Source organism: Magallana gigas, chromosome 1, assembly GCF_963853765.1.
Source record: "Magallana gigas chromosome 1, xbMagGiga1.1, whole genome shotgun sequence".
Classification (NCBI taxonomy): Eukaryota; Metazoa; Mollusca; class Bivalvia; order Ostreida; family Ostreidae; genus Magallana; species Magallana gigas.
Window position 1 is genome coordinate 6092009 of NC_088853.1, and position 19192 is coordinate 6111200.

General features: G+C 35.3%; 1 protein-coding gene across 3 annotated transcripts; it reads left to right on the plus strand.

Annotated features, from left to right (window-relative positions):
• The first annotated feature begins 294 nt into the window (after positions 1-294).
• Positions 295-5517, plus strand: LOC105346761 (eppin-like). 3 transcript variants are annotated; one of them, XM_020074748.3, is made up of 5 exons: positions 295-450; positions 2521-2656; positions 3391-3477; positions 4545-4727; positions 5002-5517. In XM_020074748.3, exons 1-5 carry the CDS (start codon positions 352-354, stop codon positions 5028-5030), a joined length of 534 nt encoding a protein of 177 aa, XP_019930307.3. In that variant the 5' UTR covers positions 295-351; the 3' UTR covers positions 5031-5517. The 3 variants fall into 3 exon arrangements, with proteins under 3 accessions (XP_019930307.3, XP_011453771.3, XP_011453772.3); XM_011455469.4 differs by lacking the exon at positions 295-450 and adding an exon at positions 2157-2301 and having other exon boundaries at positions 5002-5457; XM_011455470.4 differs by lacking the exon at positions 295-450 and adding an exon at positions 2176-2295 and having other exon boundaries at positions 5002-5460.
• The last annotated feature ends 13675 nt before the right edge of the window (positions 5518-19192 follow it).

A 19192-nucleotide genomic window follows, 5' to 3' on the forward strand; every position in this document is an offset into this window, starting at 1 on the left:
GTGCTTTCAATTTCAGTCGTGGGGCCTGTTTCCACCATCATGACTGTGTGTTAGTGTAAACCGGATTTAAACCGCTTAAACAGCGACAAGGAATATCACTTGTTCTGAAATTTTTTTTTTTATCTTGAGAGGAAACACTATGAGTAGTATATTTCGTTACTTTTATAAACTATTAACTTTGGATTATTATTTTCTCGTTGATAGGGCATTCATGTTTTGATGCACTTTTTTATTGTAGAATCATAATTGTATTTGTTATCTGTTTATCTTCTGATATATTCATTATGAATTATTTTTTAATATGCGTTGCAAAATCGTTAGTTATGAAAAGATAATTATGTGTTTTAAGAGATGACAGATTTCTATAGTGTTCCTGACGAAAGTGTTGTGACCAGAGATGTGGATGCAGAAGATCTTGTGTTAACCAAGTCCATACACCAAGCAGACCAGGTAAGTCTTATCATGTAATCAACCATATCAAATCAGTGTATGATTTGTATACCTAATTATTTTGATTTTTTTCCCATTTTCTCTCCGATTACGATAAAGAGCACACGGGCGGTGAATCCGGTCAGCAGAGGATGCTCACTCCTCCATGGCACCTGATCGTGTCATGATTCCTTGTTTACATGCATCAAGTTCATTACTACGCAGTACAAATAAAGTAAATAGTCATTTTGATGTCGATTTGTCTTTATTTCTTTGGTGAGACCAAATTCATTTTTTTTTTTTCAAAATAAAATACCAAAATAAAAAAACTATCTACTCTTGCAATAGAGGCATGGAACAAATACTTTTTATTATGTGTGTTTTGTAAATCTTTGGTTGTGATATTTTTTCTCTTACAAAATGTAACAATATGCTTTGCATTTGTATCTGGTGATACATATGTGCATTATTCTGAATGTAAAAGAAATTAGTTCGACAATCGAAGGGTCTAATAAATTTTCGTTTACGAAAAAAAATAATGACATACTTTACTTAATGAAAAAGAACTCGATTCATGAATTATACAAACATGTTTGAAGTTTACAAAAACGGGTGACTGTCAGAAATGCTTCACTGAATACATAATAATCATTTAAAACGGAAATATAATTTTTGACCAGTATCGTAACTATGCTTTTTTAAGAATAGATAAGTTCATTGTAAAAAAAAAATACACAAGGAATTTTGTTTTATATTGAGATTGGAAATAGGCCAAAACATTATTGAGTATAGCATCTCCCTTGTGGCAGTGTTGTTTTCTTTTGTTATTTGTAATGCAATTAACTATCGAAAGGAGTTATTTGAAAAAAGAATTAAAAAACACATAGTAAGTAATGTAAAGTCAAGATTTCTCAATTAAAAATTAAATTTAATTTTAAACGTCTCTTCATTTGACCAATAATAAATAGATACCATGATCGGTACTTAAATAAATAAAAAAGAGCTATAATTCTAAAACAAACGATTAAATAAAAAAATATCAAAGATAATAACAACAGCAGTAAAAGATCAGACAGCGCATATAAACAAGTCAAGGTCATTCAGGTAAAACATGTTAGAAATGGCGTAACAGAATTTATCGTGCAAGTTTTAGTGGTTTATTTTTGTGTTTATATTGTCTTATTGAAGTAAGGCTTACTTTTTATGTGAAATGTGAAAACTATTGTTAAAGGAGAAAAGTCAAGCAATTGGCTGGTAAGAATATTCTATAACTAGCACATACTTACTTCTATTTATTTAGTAGGTCACACACATTTACGCCCCGGAAAGTTTAAACGTTGAGTCAGTAATCAATCTTAAGTAAATGTATTTCAAAATGTTATCTTTTTTTGAATTTCAACTTCTTTTACATTTTTAGGGGACAATGATAGGAATAATACATGATTTTCACACTATAACTACCTAAAATCGTAATTAGTTAATCGAGCAATGAATGCGCAAATTCATGTTTAACCATTGCGCACTTTTCATTAAATGTAATCTTTCAGTCTCGGTTATATAACAATATTTTAATGAGTGACATTTATCCTTCCCTTTATTTCTGCTATTTACTGTGATACGCATGTTCATATGTAAAAACGTTTGGTTATAAATTTGTCCGACATCTACGTGAACAAAAACTGTTTTTCCTAAAATAAATCTCTCGTGGATTACCAGTGTACGTAAAACAATTTGACAAGATGACAAATTACATTGAAACAGGCTGGTGAAACAAAAAGTAAAGGTGTGCATATAAATTTGATAGTGAAAACAAACTGAGCAATTGAAATGGAAACCAAACTCGTTATTGTCACCCTCTTTGTTAGTGTGAGTGTGAGTATTTTTAATCATGTTGGGATTTTTTTTCACGAATGTTTTTCTTTGCTTAAAAAGAGGAAAGTTATGTAAGTGTAATATTTGAAATCTAATTGCAAAGAAATTATATTGAATGTAGGGCTGAAAACAGCACGTTTACGATAGTTAATGAACAAATGCTCTGTGCATTGCTACATGGCTAATTAACCGATTGAAAGTTAAAGTTATCATTTAAAGGCATGTGCTCTGCCATCACGTAGAGATCGCCTTGGGCGAAGTAAGGCAGGCACGTGTCCGGTGTCCACCATTATAACCACGTGTGAATGTAGACCGGAGTTTATTCGCTGTAACAGTGATAGGGATTGCCCAGAGAGTAAGTGTGGTTTATTTGTATTTAACCTTCAAATTTATTATAATGGAATACTTCACATTTTATGGATAGAATTTCATATGAAGTTAAATTAAGTTCTTTTTGCAGAGTAAGAAAACAATTTTTCTGGAGTATTAGTTTACTCACTATTAAACTAATGAAATTAATGTATACACACAATTACTGAAATTTACGCAAAGTAATAATTATTTTGTTAATATGGAGAGAGGTTATAGAGGAATTATCACCGAATACATTTTTTTTATTATTCCAAGTGAAGTGTTGTTTTTTGTTGTTTTTTTGCGATATGTCAAATGCATTTGCAATAATATGTTTCACACAAATCTGATAGTCGTTATTTTAAATTATAAAAGATGCAAAATGTAACTCTAAATTCAGGTACACTAATCATTTATATTTTAAACACTAAAAGAAATTATTTCAATTATTTAATATCGTTAAGAGCAATAAACTATATTGTTCATAGATACAACTGTATGCATTAAAACTTTTAAATTGATATCAACAGGATGAAACTCTGCCATCCAGTCAACTGAAAAGTGACAGAAAGGTAGCTGAAATTTGACTGAATGGCATATATGTGCCTTTCAGTCACCTTTCAAGACCTTACAGTTAACATAGTGTTAACAGTGGACTGAATGACAGAGCTTTATCCTGTGTATGTTTTGGTGTTGATTCATAAAAATGCACTCACCATGGCTATAATTCTTTTAAAGACCAGAAGTGTTGTTCTGAGGGGTGTGGCTGTAGGACGTCTTGTGTGCCTCCAGTCCAGGAACATCATTCTAACCCAATCAAACATGGTACTTATCTTAATGAAATCATTACTCAGTGGTCGTAAATTTCATAAAGCTTCCTTCCACGAAGAAACATATTAACTGGATTTCTGAAACCCTCTTGTCGTATGTACCTTTAAGAAAATTTAATAAACATATTTCCCATAGAATACCTTTAATAAAGGGGCCATTCGCGAATATTTACCTCATAAATATAAACTTCTATAAGTAGAGTCGGAAAACGACCATTTGTACAGTATGGTTTTGTTGCTAAAAACAGCAAGATTTTCCCAGAATTTTTTGTTAATCTCTAAAACTGGACATAATAAATAAGTTTATGTTTGCCCAATAAATATGTAAAAAAAAAAATTGTAAGCCCAACAATGACCATACAAAGCATTGTCATAGGTACAAAGGGACAAAGTTTAATTTGTCAAAATATTCAACAAATAAGCTCCTGTCCCATTCATTCAACTGATTGATAATTGAATGGTATCGGACGGTGGTCATTCATTCACCAATAACATACAGTAAAAGTTCTTCATCCTATGTACAATAAGTCAAAACCGTTACAATGGTAGCTTCCTCAGCCAGAGACCATCCTCAAGATCTATGACATTTCTCTCATATAATATAATAATTTAATTCTGGTTGTGACACGCTTTCTGATTGGTTGAAAAATTTGTTTTATATCGTAAAATGAATGTTGCCTACGTCATAGTTAGACTAACGTCAAAAACGTATCAATCCGCCTGACGTTACGTTTGAATTTTGTTCAATTTGATGTCATTTTATAGATCAAATGACTGTTTTCATCAACAATTGATAGCAAAAAAAAAATAGATTATAAGAAATGAATTCAATATTTATTAGTTTTAAACGATATAAAATGGTTTGGAACAGTTTACACTTTTTTATAAACCGCTTCGCGTAGATTGCCCCAAACCATTTTATATCGTATAAAACTAATAAATATTGAATTCATTCCTTAAATAGTTCAACCAGGAGACATTTGTTCCCTGTCCAAGTAAAGAGGACTCAAGAGAAGTTTGCTCTCGATCAGTGACCATCCTTTTATTTTTATTATATAACAGCTCCACCAACAGACATTTGTACTATGCCAGAGGATGGAGGACTCTGCCTCGCAGCCATTCCAAGATGGTGGTACAACAGAGTGACTAATCGGTGTCAGAGTTTTATCTATGGCGGATGCGGGGGAAACCAAAACAATTTCAAAACGTTGATCGAATGTGCCAACCGCTGTCGGCGAAATAGTTGTGAGTTATTTTCAATAGATGAAAACTAAAAGTAGATGTGTCCGATTTTTGTCCGAAAACTGTAAAATAAAGCATTGCAGAAATGTGTTACTTCATGACAAAATGCGTTTACTAAAACTTATTTTGAACAAACTTTAATACTTTACGCAAAGAGTAAAACATGCTAATGTTCTTTTTTTGCTATTTGTTGTTATATGTAAATACTCTTTTTTTCTTACAAAAAGTAGACCTTTAATCCTATTACTATTATGATTATAATGTTTATTCATTGCAGACCGGCCAGGTGATGGACTAAGGATATGAGCACGCAAAGAGTGATCAGAAACGTTACTGCCAAATGGTTTACCTATACAAACTAAACAAAGAACTTAAAAAACAACATCTTATTTTCATAAGCAAATTATTTTGTAGCTGTGTGGGCAACGTAACATACATCACCTTTATTTGAGAATTGATGGTGTGTTAAATGTAAACATATAAAATGATCAAACAAAATATTCATACACTAAAGAAGAGTGATTGTTATTTTCTTAATGGCTCTTCATTTTGTGCATACATGTGTTCTTATGTTAAACATTGCGCCTCTTTCGCTCTTTTAGTTTTTGAGAGGATGATTTGTAAGATTTTCTAACATAGCAAGGTAAGCTAATGTTAATAAAACAGGCAATCAACAGTCTAAAGTCAACTTTTCGTACTTTTATGGTTGAATCAAGGACCTTGTCAGCATATTTAATCCTCGACTTGGTCGTATCCTGACTGATGATTTTTAACCGGGTTTTCCAACGGAAAAATCCGGTTATTAAAATGGTGAAAATGGCGTGCGGGCGGGCGGCTACCAAAAAGGGTACCTTCATTGAACTGATAACTCCTCCTACAGTTTTCAAGATATGAAGTTGTTCTTTTGCAGATCGATTGTACATATATCAGAGGTGTGCATATTGCTAGGATTTTGATTTCTGATAATTTATCGAAAAAATACCAGCTTTTAAACTTAGTCATTTCTTGGCAAAATATTGCATATAGGGTACCCTCATTTTACGGATAACTCCTCCTACAGTTTTAAAGATAGGAAGTTGTTCTTTTGCAGATCAATTGTACATATATTAGAGGCGTGCATATTGCTAGGATTTTGATTTCTGATTATAAATTTTAAAAAATACTAGCTTTTGAACTTAGTCATTTTTTGGCAAAATGTTGCATATAGGGTACTCCATTTCACTGGATACGGGTTGACATTGATTATGGATACAGTTCACATAAAAGAAAACCCGGTTTGCTGTCACATTGACAACTTTTCACTTGTTCTTACTTAATGTCAGACACTTAGTACTCTTTAATTTGCCTAGGGAAAATAAACAATATATTATTAAATTGATCTTAAAACTGGTGCACTTTAAACCAAAAAATTGTTTGTTTTTTACTTTTTTGACTTAAATTTTGAAATTTAAAAATCCTCTTCTCAAAAATTTGGCCAGAAAAGCTGATACTTGTGTGGAAGCATCCTCACATAGCGTAGATTCAGGTGTTTGCAAATCATGCTCTTAGGGGTTAGGTGGGGCCACAATTGGGGGGGGGGGGTTCTAATTTTTACATAGGAATATAATTTAATCTGGCACACATGATGCCTCCTCCATGAAATCAGACACAAATCCTGTGAACAGTAGAAAACACTTAATATATAAGAGAACACTGACAATAATCGTAACAGTGTTAGTACCCTACTGAGGTAAATAACCTCAGTAAGTATGAAGACCATGCCTGCCTGGCACAATAAAAATAAGTACCAAGTAACAAGAGTTACGGTTAGAAGTAGTCCTTCAGATGTGCAGGCTTTATCTTCCTGCCTCCCTAGTGGTGACAGTCGATTCTTGATCACCAGTTTCACCAACATTGCTAGCCACTGTGTCGTGAATGACGGTTGTGTCGTCCGACTTCTCGGAATCTCGGCCGCTGCCTCCGACTTTGTGTGAGTCGTCTGGGCCCTCCCTAGCAATATCACTTGTGTGGTCATCGCAGGTCCTTTTAGAGAGGCTCTTATCTCCTGAAAAGAAGGTGTTCCGTAAACGTCTCATCCACAATGGCATTGCACATCTTTAATTTGTCATGAACCAGTGTAAGCTGCCTCTCCTTCTGATCCATGATTGTGTACAAAGGAGGATCACAGGAGATAACTAGGTACGGGCCTTTCCAAGGTGACTGTAACTTGCGACTTTGGCCCACCGTTGTTGCTTCGTTAAGCCTATACATAAGGTCTCCCTCTGAGTATGCCTTCTTATTGAGTTTCATATCATAGAGCCTTTTTTGTCTCCTTTGAACACTGTCAAGTTGTTTCCTAGCAAATGAATGGGCTTCCGCCAAAACCTTGTCCAGTCTAGATGTCTCACCCACTCATCTGGCTCATAGTCAGTCAAAGTAAGGCTTGCCATTCCAGTGACAATATCGACTGGTAAAACAACTTCACGTCCTAGCATTAAACTGTTTGGTGTGTACCCTGTTAAACGATTTTCAGTTGCGTGAAGAGCCATTACTAAAAGTGGCAAGTCAACATCCCAATTCCGAACCGTGCCCTCTATATAACAACGAATCACTGGTAGGAAAATATCCTAATGTATTACTTACTAGTAGTAGTTACCCCATATAATATTGTTGGTTATGTGCAGATACCCGATGGGCGTGGTCATAATGACACGAGGGCGCGTAGCAAAACAATATTATTTGAGAAATGCATGTCGCGAAACTGTGAATGGAAAATGTCAAATTCGATTGGCTACCGCTATTCATTCTGTCCACAAAACAAGTCTTCTTTTTAAACGCTTTCCTATCACGTGACTGACTTTCTATAAAACCTTTAAACAGGATACCCCTATTTCTTTTAACACACGTTTCTCTACTTGTCCGCATTCATGGAGAGGAATATTAAAATAGAGTCTTTCTGACAAAGCCATTGCCGATATTCATTTGACTCGAGCTAAAAATGAGATTTATACGTCGAACTAAGTTAGTTGAGTCATTTATCCGTGTTTGAGTTTTGGCAATTTTGATCTGGAGGAAGCTCTTACTGTGGAGTATTATGGACGCGCTAAAAACAACTTTGTTGATGTTGTTTTTACTCGAGATAGTGGTCGGATTTAAAACTCGCCAAGCTATGGTACAACATGTAAAAGATTATATCCTCACATATGGAGGAAATTCGAACGATTGATAATTTTTGTAAAAAGCACCTAACCACTTATAAATTCACTGAAATATACACAAACCTATCTAATTTAGTTGCATTCCAAAGAAAATCTAGGATTTAGAGCGATGTTTTGAAAATAACTCCGATCGATAATATCTTAAAGCTAAAAGCACATGGCCAGATGTTCAGCGCCGTTTTATCTCGCCGCCAATGTTGTAATGACATTTATTATCCGAGGTACATAAACAAAGTACACGAAACAATGTTATGATACGTCGACAGGCGCACACAGCAGTGAGTCTCTGACAAGGTGAGGCGCACACAGCAGCCTCAGACCGCACACAGCAGGTCAAAGTACAGCAAAGTAGCTATTAATGCTTACACACAGGAATGGAGTCTTCGTCTTCTACACAGAAACACACACATACGCATAAGGGGCCCATCTAGGGAAACATACAGGGGATCTGTACAGGTTACATAATAACATTCAGTCCGTTCTATACAAATATTGCACGCATAGGTAATTTTAATCTAGTTTAATGTTTCCGTACCCATAACAATCAGAAATTACTTTATTTATTAGCATTTTTGACGACTTGTTTTGTGTGATGTCATAGTTAACATTTCCCGTACTTTCTGGTCAGCGCGACCATAAAGTAAACCGTAACAGTGCTGCGCAGTGGTGTCTCTAAGAAGTTCCGCTTTCAAAGACAAAGGAAAGGAGGCCACCAATAATGATATACCCATCGAAGACTGGAACAACCATGTGACATGTTCAAAAAGTAAGTTTATCTACATGTAGTAGTCTTAATAATTTTTATATTGATGGTTCGTCATGAATTTTACTCGATTCGGAACAAGGCAAACCCAGAAAAAGCGAAAAACGATTTGCCTACAAAGCTCGAGTCACTATTCCAGGTGGCATCAAAACAGAAATCACTGCCAGAAGAAGTAGGTGTTGCTTTTATGTTAGAATGGTCGCCTTGTTTAAAATATATACATGTATTTAACACCCAAAGAACAAACATGATTCATATTAAAAATACAAATTTTAATTTTAAAATATAATAGGAACCAGAGTTGGACATATTACAGGCATTAGAGGATCTAGTTTCAACGAAGAGAGGCAAAGGCCAAAAGTAAAAGAGATGCATAAAAGTTGTCATGGTATTTAAGTTAAAGAATTTTTGGGGCTCAAACCAAGATAATTCAATGCTAAACTGTTTTTATGAAATGTATTTATTTTAATAGTATTTTATTCATTTAAACCTGTATATTTTAAAATGTTCTGTCGTTGGAAAATATAAAAAAAAAAAATCTTGAATCAGAAAAGGAATCGCCACCTGCTGTGATTTTCTTCAAAAACGAAGAAGTGTTGGTAATCTACAATGTTTCAGATTCAAAATTTTTGACACCACCCAATGTATCCGGACAGCAGCTATACTACTTACTGGATGTTGTTATGTATTTGACCTAGACTACCCAGCAGTATATGACAATGTTTGGGTTTTCTTCAATATTGGGTAGTTGGGCACATCTTAACACAGAATAATTGTACTAATTGAATAAATTTTAGTAAGCAATACAACTCCTCTGGCTTGGTGTGTTTGTTGTTTGGCGACTTTAGGATTTCGATGTTTTTATTTGCACAGCACTTACGTATTTCTCTCTCAGAATCCTCGAAACCTCATCCTATTTTTTTCTTATTTCATTTTATTACCATTTTAAGGTTCGTAAAACAAAATGCACCGATCACATGCACATGCGACATAACGAGTTTTTCTTAATTTGTCTAAACTGGATTTCATTAATTATACTTAAGTTATTTACCTCATGTATCGTCCAATTTAAGATTTTCAGTCCAAAATGCTTTGATGCTAGGTACCTGTACGTAATGCAGAAAGCAGCCTTGAAATTTCAGGCTTAAAATGAAAATTAGGGGGAAAATATCCACCTGGAAGATTTTGAGTTGATTTACAGAAATCGGTCTCTCCTTGCACCTTAGTTCTGCCTCAATTTTTACACCAAAATTCCGTCTCTATTTTACACTTGATTTCCGTCTCTGTATTACGTTTAAATTCTGCCTCATCTTAGTCGTGGAAATGGTTAAACAGTCCATTTAAGGCAGGTATATTGCCTTGTATTCATTCCCATTTCAAGTTTAATTTTATGTTACAACTTCATGTTAATCAAAACTTCAACAATTTCGTGATGAAGTGCAGAGCTTTGCAACAATGGCACCCGCAATGAAAAATACCTGCTCGCTGGGCAAAGAAGTGCCCTGAATACTGTGCCCTGAATACAAAGCAAAGTTTAGCTAGGAAAGGAATATCTCCTGAATTTGAGGTCACCAAAGAAGGGGGTCGGCATCCAAAGGCAAGCAGGACTCTTCTTTGTTCCGGGCAACTTCTATCTCGGCTCCGATTATCCCTGTCTTTGCAGGATCCAACTTATATATGATATAATATGATAGGTTTTAAAATATATTTAATTAAATGTATAATGTGTTTCAATGAAAATTTTAATCTCACTGAGATGCTCGGATAAACATGATAAATTATATGTTCTTGATGTCAGGAAAACGTACGAAGGACTACAGGAATGTATGTTTAATATACTAGTATATAACTAATGGTTTTGTTGAACAATTAATAAAATAACAAAAAAAGATCAATAATTTCTAAGAATGTTGATGAATTGGAAATACATTTCACTATTTTAATTTCAGCTCTGGAATGCGTTGTTGAATCACCTACCATCCAAAGGAGCCTTCTATCACGACATTCATGGTGTATTTGAGGCTGGATTGTGGAGAGCTCTGTGGAAAGTCTTCCCCAGGGAGAGTTTAACCGGGTGTACGTTCCGAAAGTGTAGAACTTGTGACTGCACGTAGGATATAATTCGAAATAAAAACTTTGATACAGTAGTTTTATAACTATGATATATTCCTACAAATATTTATCTATACAAACGTTAGTTACAATATGAATATAATAGTAACAGCAAGATTTCAGGTGGTGTTATAGAATTGGACGATGTAAACATGTTCGTGCTGAAGGTGATAGCGCTCCTTCTCATGCCAGCGGTGCACAACAGGCCTGTCTTTGAGCAATTGGTTTTTCAGAGAGAAGACCGTCTGGTCCTGTTGAGCCTGCTGTCCTACGTGGAGGAAACGTGGATCACCCGCACAATTTGGCCAATCCCATCCTGGTCTGTCCACAACAACGGACTAACAACGATCGCGAAGGATGGCACATCCGGATGAATGTGGATCGTGAACAGGTATTTTGCTTAACATTTATGTTTAGTATTACAATGGTTACTTCAGTAGTATTACAATGTTCTTGATCATCAATTACATAACAATATCATATTCAACGTTTACTTCATTTTATTATTACAATAGTTATATAACATTTAATTATTAATTACATTATAATATTAAAGCTGTTCATAATTTTTGTTTTATTTGACAGTGAATAGTACACGTCAACTTTTATATGTTGTGGTTGCAGCGGAATGGGACTGATCTTCTGACCCTTCAGAAAAACTAAGAAAGAGAAAACTAAGCCGGTGTCAGCGACACGGGTAAAGCTAAATTTCATAATAATATGTTAAATACTTAATTCTTGTTTTGAGTGCAAAAATGAACTGAAAATATATTTATGAACATAAAACAGTTATGGATACTGATTCCTATGTACCGCCTTTAACTATATATAAATTGTCAGAGTTTACTATTGCGCATGCGCAGCTTTTAAGCGCCACTCGCCATTTTTTCTAGTCAACGTTTACATTTAGTTCGGAAAGTTTTTGAAAGGGTTTGATGCTTTCACCGATGTCTTTCTTGTTAACCATTCTGGAATTTTCCGAGGACTTTGGGATATTAGTTACGGTTTTAGAGAGGTAATTTATCCGGCGTTTTTGTGTTTATTAACTGGTAAACTGTATGGGACGTTTTGTGGACGAGGGCGAGACCCCCAGCGCTCTTTATTGTATGTGTATGGCTTCAGCCCTACCAGTAATTGAGTCGGTGGTGAAGGAGTTTCTTCAAAGTAGGAACCTTCAGTCTTCAACCAAGCCCTCGACGGAGAATGTAGTCAGTGACAACTCAACCTTACAGGCCATAGTCAATCAGACAGGTATCGACTCTTCATCCAACTTAACTGCGATCCTAGAAAGCAATTTTCCCTTAGGGATAGCAAAACCAGTGGACCTAGGTGTTAATTTCCTGATTTTAGATCTACGCAATGATCTCCGAGGCATGGAGACAGTATGTGGGCGGACATTCTTGCATATTCTAAGCCATGTCATAATAGTTAAAAATAAAAATTACAATAATTTTAACCACATATAATGTGGTTATTGAAATCAAGTCTTTTGAATGTGTCAAGTTTTTCATGTTGTGGTACATATTCTAAAAAGCACACATTTTTTTCTAAATTCAAAGTAAGATAATTCCATCTAGAATATACCTTCCTTTCTTTATCATTTCCCCACTTTTTAACAAGTTTGGGCACTCAATAGAATTAAATAATGTTTCCAATTCAGAACCTTCAAACCTTTAAGCTACTTATTTTTATTTTAGTTCTGGTAATTTTTAAACAAAGTAAATGCAAGATATGATTTGATTATCAATATTTTGCGTACTTCGAAAAACTTTTAAAATAATTCCATTTTTATCTTTTAAAGAAAAACTGTTGTGGGTGTACAAACGACCTAAATGAACAAGCTGTTGCACATTAAGAGTCATAAAACGTTTTACGTATAAAATTTCAAAATCAGTACAAAAAAACCCCCATTTATTCTGCCTTTAAATTTTCATTTTTTTAACCTTGATTTAAAAGAATAGATATAGCAGTAACAAGCAACAAAAAGTATTGGAACCTTGGTATATTTAATCTCCTCAGCCACCTCAGACAGCGGCATCATTCCAAGCTTCCACCACATAACCATCACCAATTACTCCTCGACGATCACCTAGGAAAGACACACGGGGAAACCAAGACTTTCGTAAGGTAAAGTTAATATTTTAGTAATTTTGAATTATCAGTACATGTACTCTTAAATCATTTAGTCTCTTTTTAATCCATTTGTAAATCTTTATAGAAGTTGATTAGGATGGATTAATAAATGCTACACCAGCAGCTAGAAAGTCCACAAAGCCTGGATTTACCCTGTGCTACAAACTTGTATCAGACATTTTTTTCCGTTAGACGTTTTAGCTCACTCGAAAGGGCAAGGAATAGGCAGAGTCAAACAGGGAGATGCTCGACCTCCACTGGACAAAGACAAAACTAAAACATTGAAAAGTATGCATCAATTTTCTTATTCTTAGAAAAGTTAGAAAATTATGATAACTATTATATGAACTTTGACAGTCCTTTCATTAAAATCTATTTCATATTATATTACATGATTATATATTATCCTAGTATCATTGTGGTATGGTGCAATATTTTGTCTTCCTGAGATTATAAGGAAAAAAACCAATTGCCTTTAAAATTATGTTTTAAAAGGAAAATTAAATAAAGAAGATTTAACACGTAATTTACTGAGCAGGACGTTTGGATTTGACAAACCAACTGAGCAACAACTAAATGATGCAATTACAGAAAGGATCAGTTATGCCAGAAAGCAGCTGCGTTCAAAGCAACACAACAAATAGAACAGCTAAGTTGCACGATCGTGATGTAAATGAAATTGACATCATACAAGCTTAATGCTGAAATGTTTATATGAATGTGTTAAATCAAGATAATGTAAAATGTAAAGACACTTGCCGTTTAATTTGTTTGTATATTTACCTACAAATTTTAAAAGTGTATAAAAGTGTAGAAATTTAATGTAACCAACATCTTTGTCATTGTTTATTCTTTTCATCTTTTATTTAGAACACAACAAACATCTTAAAATAAAGGTACATGTACATATCGTCTCTTAAAGTATGTACTATTATACGTATTGTATCGTGAGGCAATCGTCTCATTGCACCCTTACTGCTGCGGTTTTTAAGCTGAGTGCCTTTTCTGACTGATTGTTTCATGCTCCACCATTGTTAAGTTTCAGTTAAGTCAACTTTGCATCTCCTTATGGCTTTTTACAGCAATTTCAGCTGTTTTATCCTGTAATTTAAATAAATTTAAAAAAATTAAAAAAATCTACAATTCTTATAAATATTCTAAAACATACATATGCAGCCTAGCTATAACAAGTGTATCAGCTGATAAAAATTAATGATGGAGAATGCAAGTCTTTCCTATCCGAAAATATAAAAGGTCTTTGCAAATTTCCATACATGTAATCGTTATGAACGTTGTCTGGTGCGTGCTACGATACTCGATCCAGGCTATGAATGCCCTTTGCTGGTATGTGGGAGAGGAGCCCCCCCCCCCCCCCCGGTTTTCTCTGTTCGACCGCCTGCACCCGGCCCTCTTGATACATTGGAGAGTGCAGGCGCACCTGGTCTCCCGGTTGGGCCCGGACCTGCGGCGTGACTATCAGGAGCTGTGGGCCCAGGAACTGATTGGTGGTCGCCCTCTTTGTCCCAGCTTTAGCCGCCTACATCCCCGGCTCCTTGCCTTGAGGACTGGTACTCCCCCGAATCCCCCCCCCAGGTCTTAGGGAGCATCAGCGTAGAGGAGTCCGAGGACCAGGAAGACCAAGAAAGCGACCAGGCTCTGCCTGAGGCAGAGCCGGCTGGAGCCCTTGAGCCCTGGGCTGCCCGTAGGGTAGGGCGGCGGGAATAGAGTTTCCTTCCGAGTTCCCCCGCCCCCACCTGGGAACTTAACTTGAGGAAACCTGGTGGTTGACTACCCCCGCGGGTATGCGGGGGCACGCAGGATCCATCTCCTGGTGTTAGAGAAATGGTAGTTCCCTAAATCCAGCTATGTAGCTTACCTACATTTTATAGCTTCCTAACAGAGTTTCTGTACCCTCTGTTCCACCCTTACACAGGGTATGCATATATTATTATTATTTGTATTAACCTATTATTTTGATAACTATTGTAAATTATGTCTGTATTAATTTGATAACTTCAGTAGAATGGTAAATTCTACTTGCATGAATTAAGGTGGTATGGGACACTTCCATGTTGTGACGTATTGTTTATCGAAACAAGCATTCTGAGAGTATTGCATAAGCAATACACGTCCCCTACCGGTTTGTAGAAAATTGTGAAAACAATGCACTGTTATGCAAAATATCATTTTTTCCGTCTTCTGTACCCTGAATCAACAGACCAACTCGATAACGAACCCGATTGTAATTTTACAAAAAACCCTGTCGATTAAATTAACAACACAATGCTTGAAACTATTTTATAGAACTTATTTTTTGTTAGAAACAATAAAAGGAATGGCCCTTGTAATGCACAATATTATTACTGACTACATACTTTCCTTGTTTATTCAATACACACCGAACCCGATAACGAACCCGAACATTCAAAAATTGGAATATAAAAAATCAATTTTCTCTAAAACATGTCAATCAGACGGACGCTACAAAAATGTAAACTTGATCTGTAGTTTGACATTTTGAAGCTGTTCAGCAAATTTCATACTATTCCTCAAACGCATAAAGAAAAAAAGCGTGGAAAACTGAAGTGGGACAGACAGACGGACGGAGGGACAAACGGACAGACAGACGGACTGACGGACGCAGAGGAAAGCTATAGTCCCCTCCGGCGAAACCGATAGGGCACTAATAAACAATAAAATAAAGTGTAATTATATAAGTAGTTTCTTTTCAAAAATGGTCACCTAACTCCGTAGCGCAGTGGGTCAGAGGGTTTACTTGAACCTGTAAGTCATGAGTTCAAATCGCGATGGGCGTTCTACAATTTTTACCTTTTCAAATATTTTTAAAAGCTATTTTTTGGTTAAACATTGTAAAATTTGAAAATTCTAAACCGGTGAATTTTTTTCAATTATATAGTACTTTAATCCACATTAATATCGACAGATGACCCATACCACCTTAATTAGAGATAAAGAATTGTATCCTAATGTTTGCATCTATATGATTCTTGTTTAATACGGATATATTTTGACTGATAATTTTATACTTACCTAAATTAACGTGCATATGAATAAAATGTTTTAATAGGACATGTTTAATTACAGTTGAGTAATTCTGATTTATATCATGTATTTGTAGAAACGACGCATTTATATATTGGAATGAAGTTGCAAAATTTCAAAAGTCTGGTTGTTTACAATGGTGTCAAGGTGGGATTTAAAGGGGCATGGTCACGATTTGGGTAAAATTTTATTTTTCTGTTTTTAATATTTACCATGCTTTAGGAATGCATTTCTTATGATCAAATGAAATGTTGGTGTCAGTCAATGAGTTTTAAGCAAGATATAGGGCTCACAATTCTTCGTCATGTAAACAAGGCTCGTGCCCTGTTTTTGTTTACATAGGTTCAATATACCAGTAAAAAATCTTTTTCAAGCTGATTTGGCTATCTTCTTGTTCATTACAAGCTTATCTTTTAAAAAGATTGGTGAGCTAGCGCCGTAGCCATCCTAAAACACAGAAGCAGATTTCTAAAACATTGGTTTAAATTCCTGAATCGATTAATTAACAATAAGAAGGCACAGTGGTGTACTGGAATTGTGCTGGAGTGGGGTCTCAATTTAAAATTGTGAATCTAGAGTGGGCTACACATCGGCAATGGCATAGCTCATTGACTGTGCCTTAATCATATTATGTTTCAATTTCGAGGTGAAAATTTTCAAGAACCATTGCCATTTGGTACTGTTGTGTAAATTCGTATCTTCTCGGGCCTTTCCGGCAAGCTCGGAAAACATGTCCGAGGTTGTTTTCCGAGCTTGAATGAATTTAAGATAAAGCTAGCCATTTATTATAATATTTTAAATGACTTTGCATTATAAGACCTAAGCTATTGTTACTTTTTTGACATTTTCAATAAAACACAACTTCATGTGATGATGATATAAAACGAAATTAATATGGTACAGTTTATCTACAGTAGTACAGTATTCCCAGAATCCCCTACTATGGAGTCGAGCATGCGTATTCCAGTGAAAAAGACTAACGTAGTTGCTAGCGCTCGAGAGCGCTAGCAATAAGCATAAAAACATTTCCGACCAATTAGCACATTCATTTGAAGTTTAAAACTGGAAGTTCCTGTCGACATTCAAAATGTAAAGAAAGGCTTTGTTTACATGGCGAAAAATTGTAAGCTCTGTAACTCGCTTAAAACTCAACAAATGAACTCAAATTTTGTTTGCCAATTAAAAATGCCTTACTGACGCATTGTAAGCATTAAACTCAAAAAATTAATTTTTGACCAAAATCGTGACCATGCCCCTTTAACGTCATATTGAGTTATTGCTGCCCCGGGCGAAAATGTGTACACCATTCAACTTGCTGATGGTTCTTGACCAACAGGAAATATCCTAGACACGGGTGAATTTGTGTTTAAGAAGATTACATTGATTCAACTTTTTCTGATTCCGCTTCAGAAAATGAAAACCGTGTTTTATTCTTAAAAATGTGCAAAATTGTGATCCAGCAAATGATAATGATGTTGAAGACACCGAAGAAAACACCGAATTCTCTTTAACACCAACAGTAAAACCTAGACGTACAACGTGCAGCACTGCTATAAACACATTCAAATCTACATCACTTACCAACTTCCGCCATCAGAACTCAAACAGTAACAGAAGATGTGTGCTATTTTCAACAGCTAAGTGATGCTGTCGCAAATCTCGGTGCTTCACTAGGAAATTCTTTGGCTTCAACACTCAGTCAAGCGTGAGCTCAGTATAAATATTAGATTGATTTGTTTTATTCATTTTTTTGTTTTTCATATAAGTCTATTTTTAGCTCATATGAAGAGGATATGTTCCAAACTCAAAACAGCCTGAATATAAGCAAAAGTGCGAATCTGTGCAAAAAATACCTTTCAATTTTACCCAGGCTACGACAGAGATAAACAGAAAGTCAATCCCTGAACGATTTCCCGAAAAAGCTGGTGATTTATCATCCTCATTCGGCATCCAGTCACGTGGTGTCATGTGACATATGCTTGCTAGTTCCCTGATCAGTTTTGCTACTACTCCCAGTGCGAGCGCACGTGCTTTGGTTATAATTGTTATCGTGAAATTTATTTTACGCGGAATATTACGTTGTGAAATATGGCCGATTCGTTATTGCAAAGACTTGCTATAGAATTGGAAGTTGACGACCATTTGGATATATATACTGAGGCGGCAAATGCCCCGAGTAATCTCGGAAGTCCTCAAAATACAAGTACTCCGATAAAGAAACAGTAATCTGTTCCGGAGTCGTTAAGCGATTCGATTAAGTTCCTGATCGAATCACAACAAAGACAGGTTCAAGAATTTCAGTCTTTGGTGATTGAAGAAAGTATATCCACTAATGCGCGGATTGACACTTTTTGTGAGGATCCAGCTTCTAAGAAAAGGAAATCATCTAACGATGATATAGAGATAGATAATCTCTCTGTAGAAGGAAACTCTTCTCAAGAAAAAGAGGAAGCCAAGCCAGACAGTAATATTTCAATCTTGTCTAACCTTTCAGACAAAATCACTTCTTCTGAACAGACGGGGCCGTCTATTAAAGCAGAACTTTCCAAGATTCTGAAATCTATTGTTCGTGATCGGCAAACAAAATAGAATGATGAAAAAAGAACTGCTTTATCGGAGAAGAATCCTCGGCCCGAAAACTGTGATTACCTCTCTACTCCGAGGGTTAATCCCAACAATTGAAAGTTGAAAAGGGTTTTTGGGTGCAGTCTGTGGTTGCTTGTATGAAGAGGCAGATAGAGTAAAAGTCAACCTTTTCACGTTCCATCAAATATTACAAGCTTGTGAAAACAGTTTTATTTTGAAATTTTCCTTTGTGCTTAAACATGGGGTAACATCCTTTTACTGTCATAAGGTATTGACGAGATGTATATTCTACTTCTTGACTGGAAAGACTACTAAAATGTCCGCGTTTCGACACTGTCACAGCTGTCACATTTTTTTCTTATTATTTCAATGATTCAAAACTATTTTTAAAATATACTTTTTTTATTTTTTCTAAACATTTTTCCGAGATATTTTCTTTTGTTAGTATTTAGCATTGTCACTGGTGTTAAGCCGATATGCGTACCATTTGGTACGCATATCATAAGATAGCGATGACCTCTGCAGGTTCGTAAGTTTACACAACTCTTTTTATTTATTCACATCGTATCTCAGCGGGTTTGAAGAGCTACTGAGTCTTCACATGTAGCAACCTA

Bases quoted from the DNA above. Each gene is read 5' to 3' on its own strand.
- LOC105346761 (XM_020074748.3), top strand. From the start codon at position 352: ATGACAGATTTCTATAGTGTTCCTGACGAAAGTGTTGTGACCAGAGAT. The intron at 2,657-3,390 runs GTAAGTGTGGTT...ATTCTTTTAAAG, and splicing joins TGATAGGGATTGCCCAGAGA to ACCAGAAGTGTTGTTCTGAG. The intron at 4,728-5,001 runs GTGAGTTATTTT...TATTCATTGCAG, and splicing joins CCGCTGTCGGCGAAATAGTT to ACCGGCCAGGTGATGGACTA.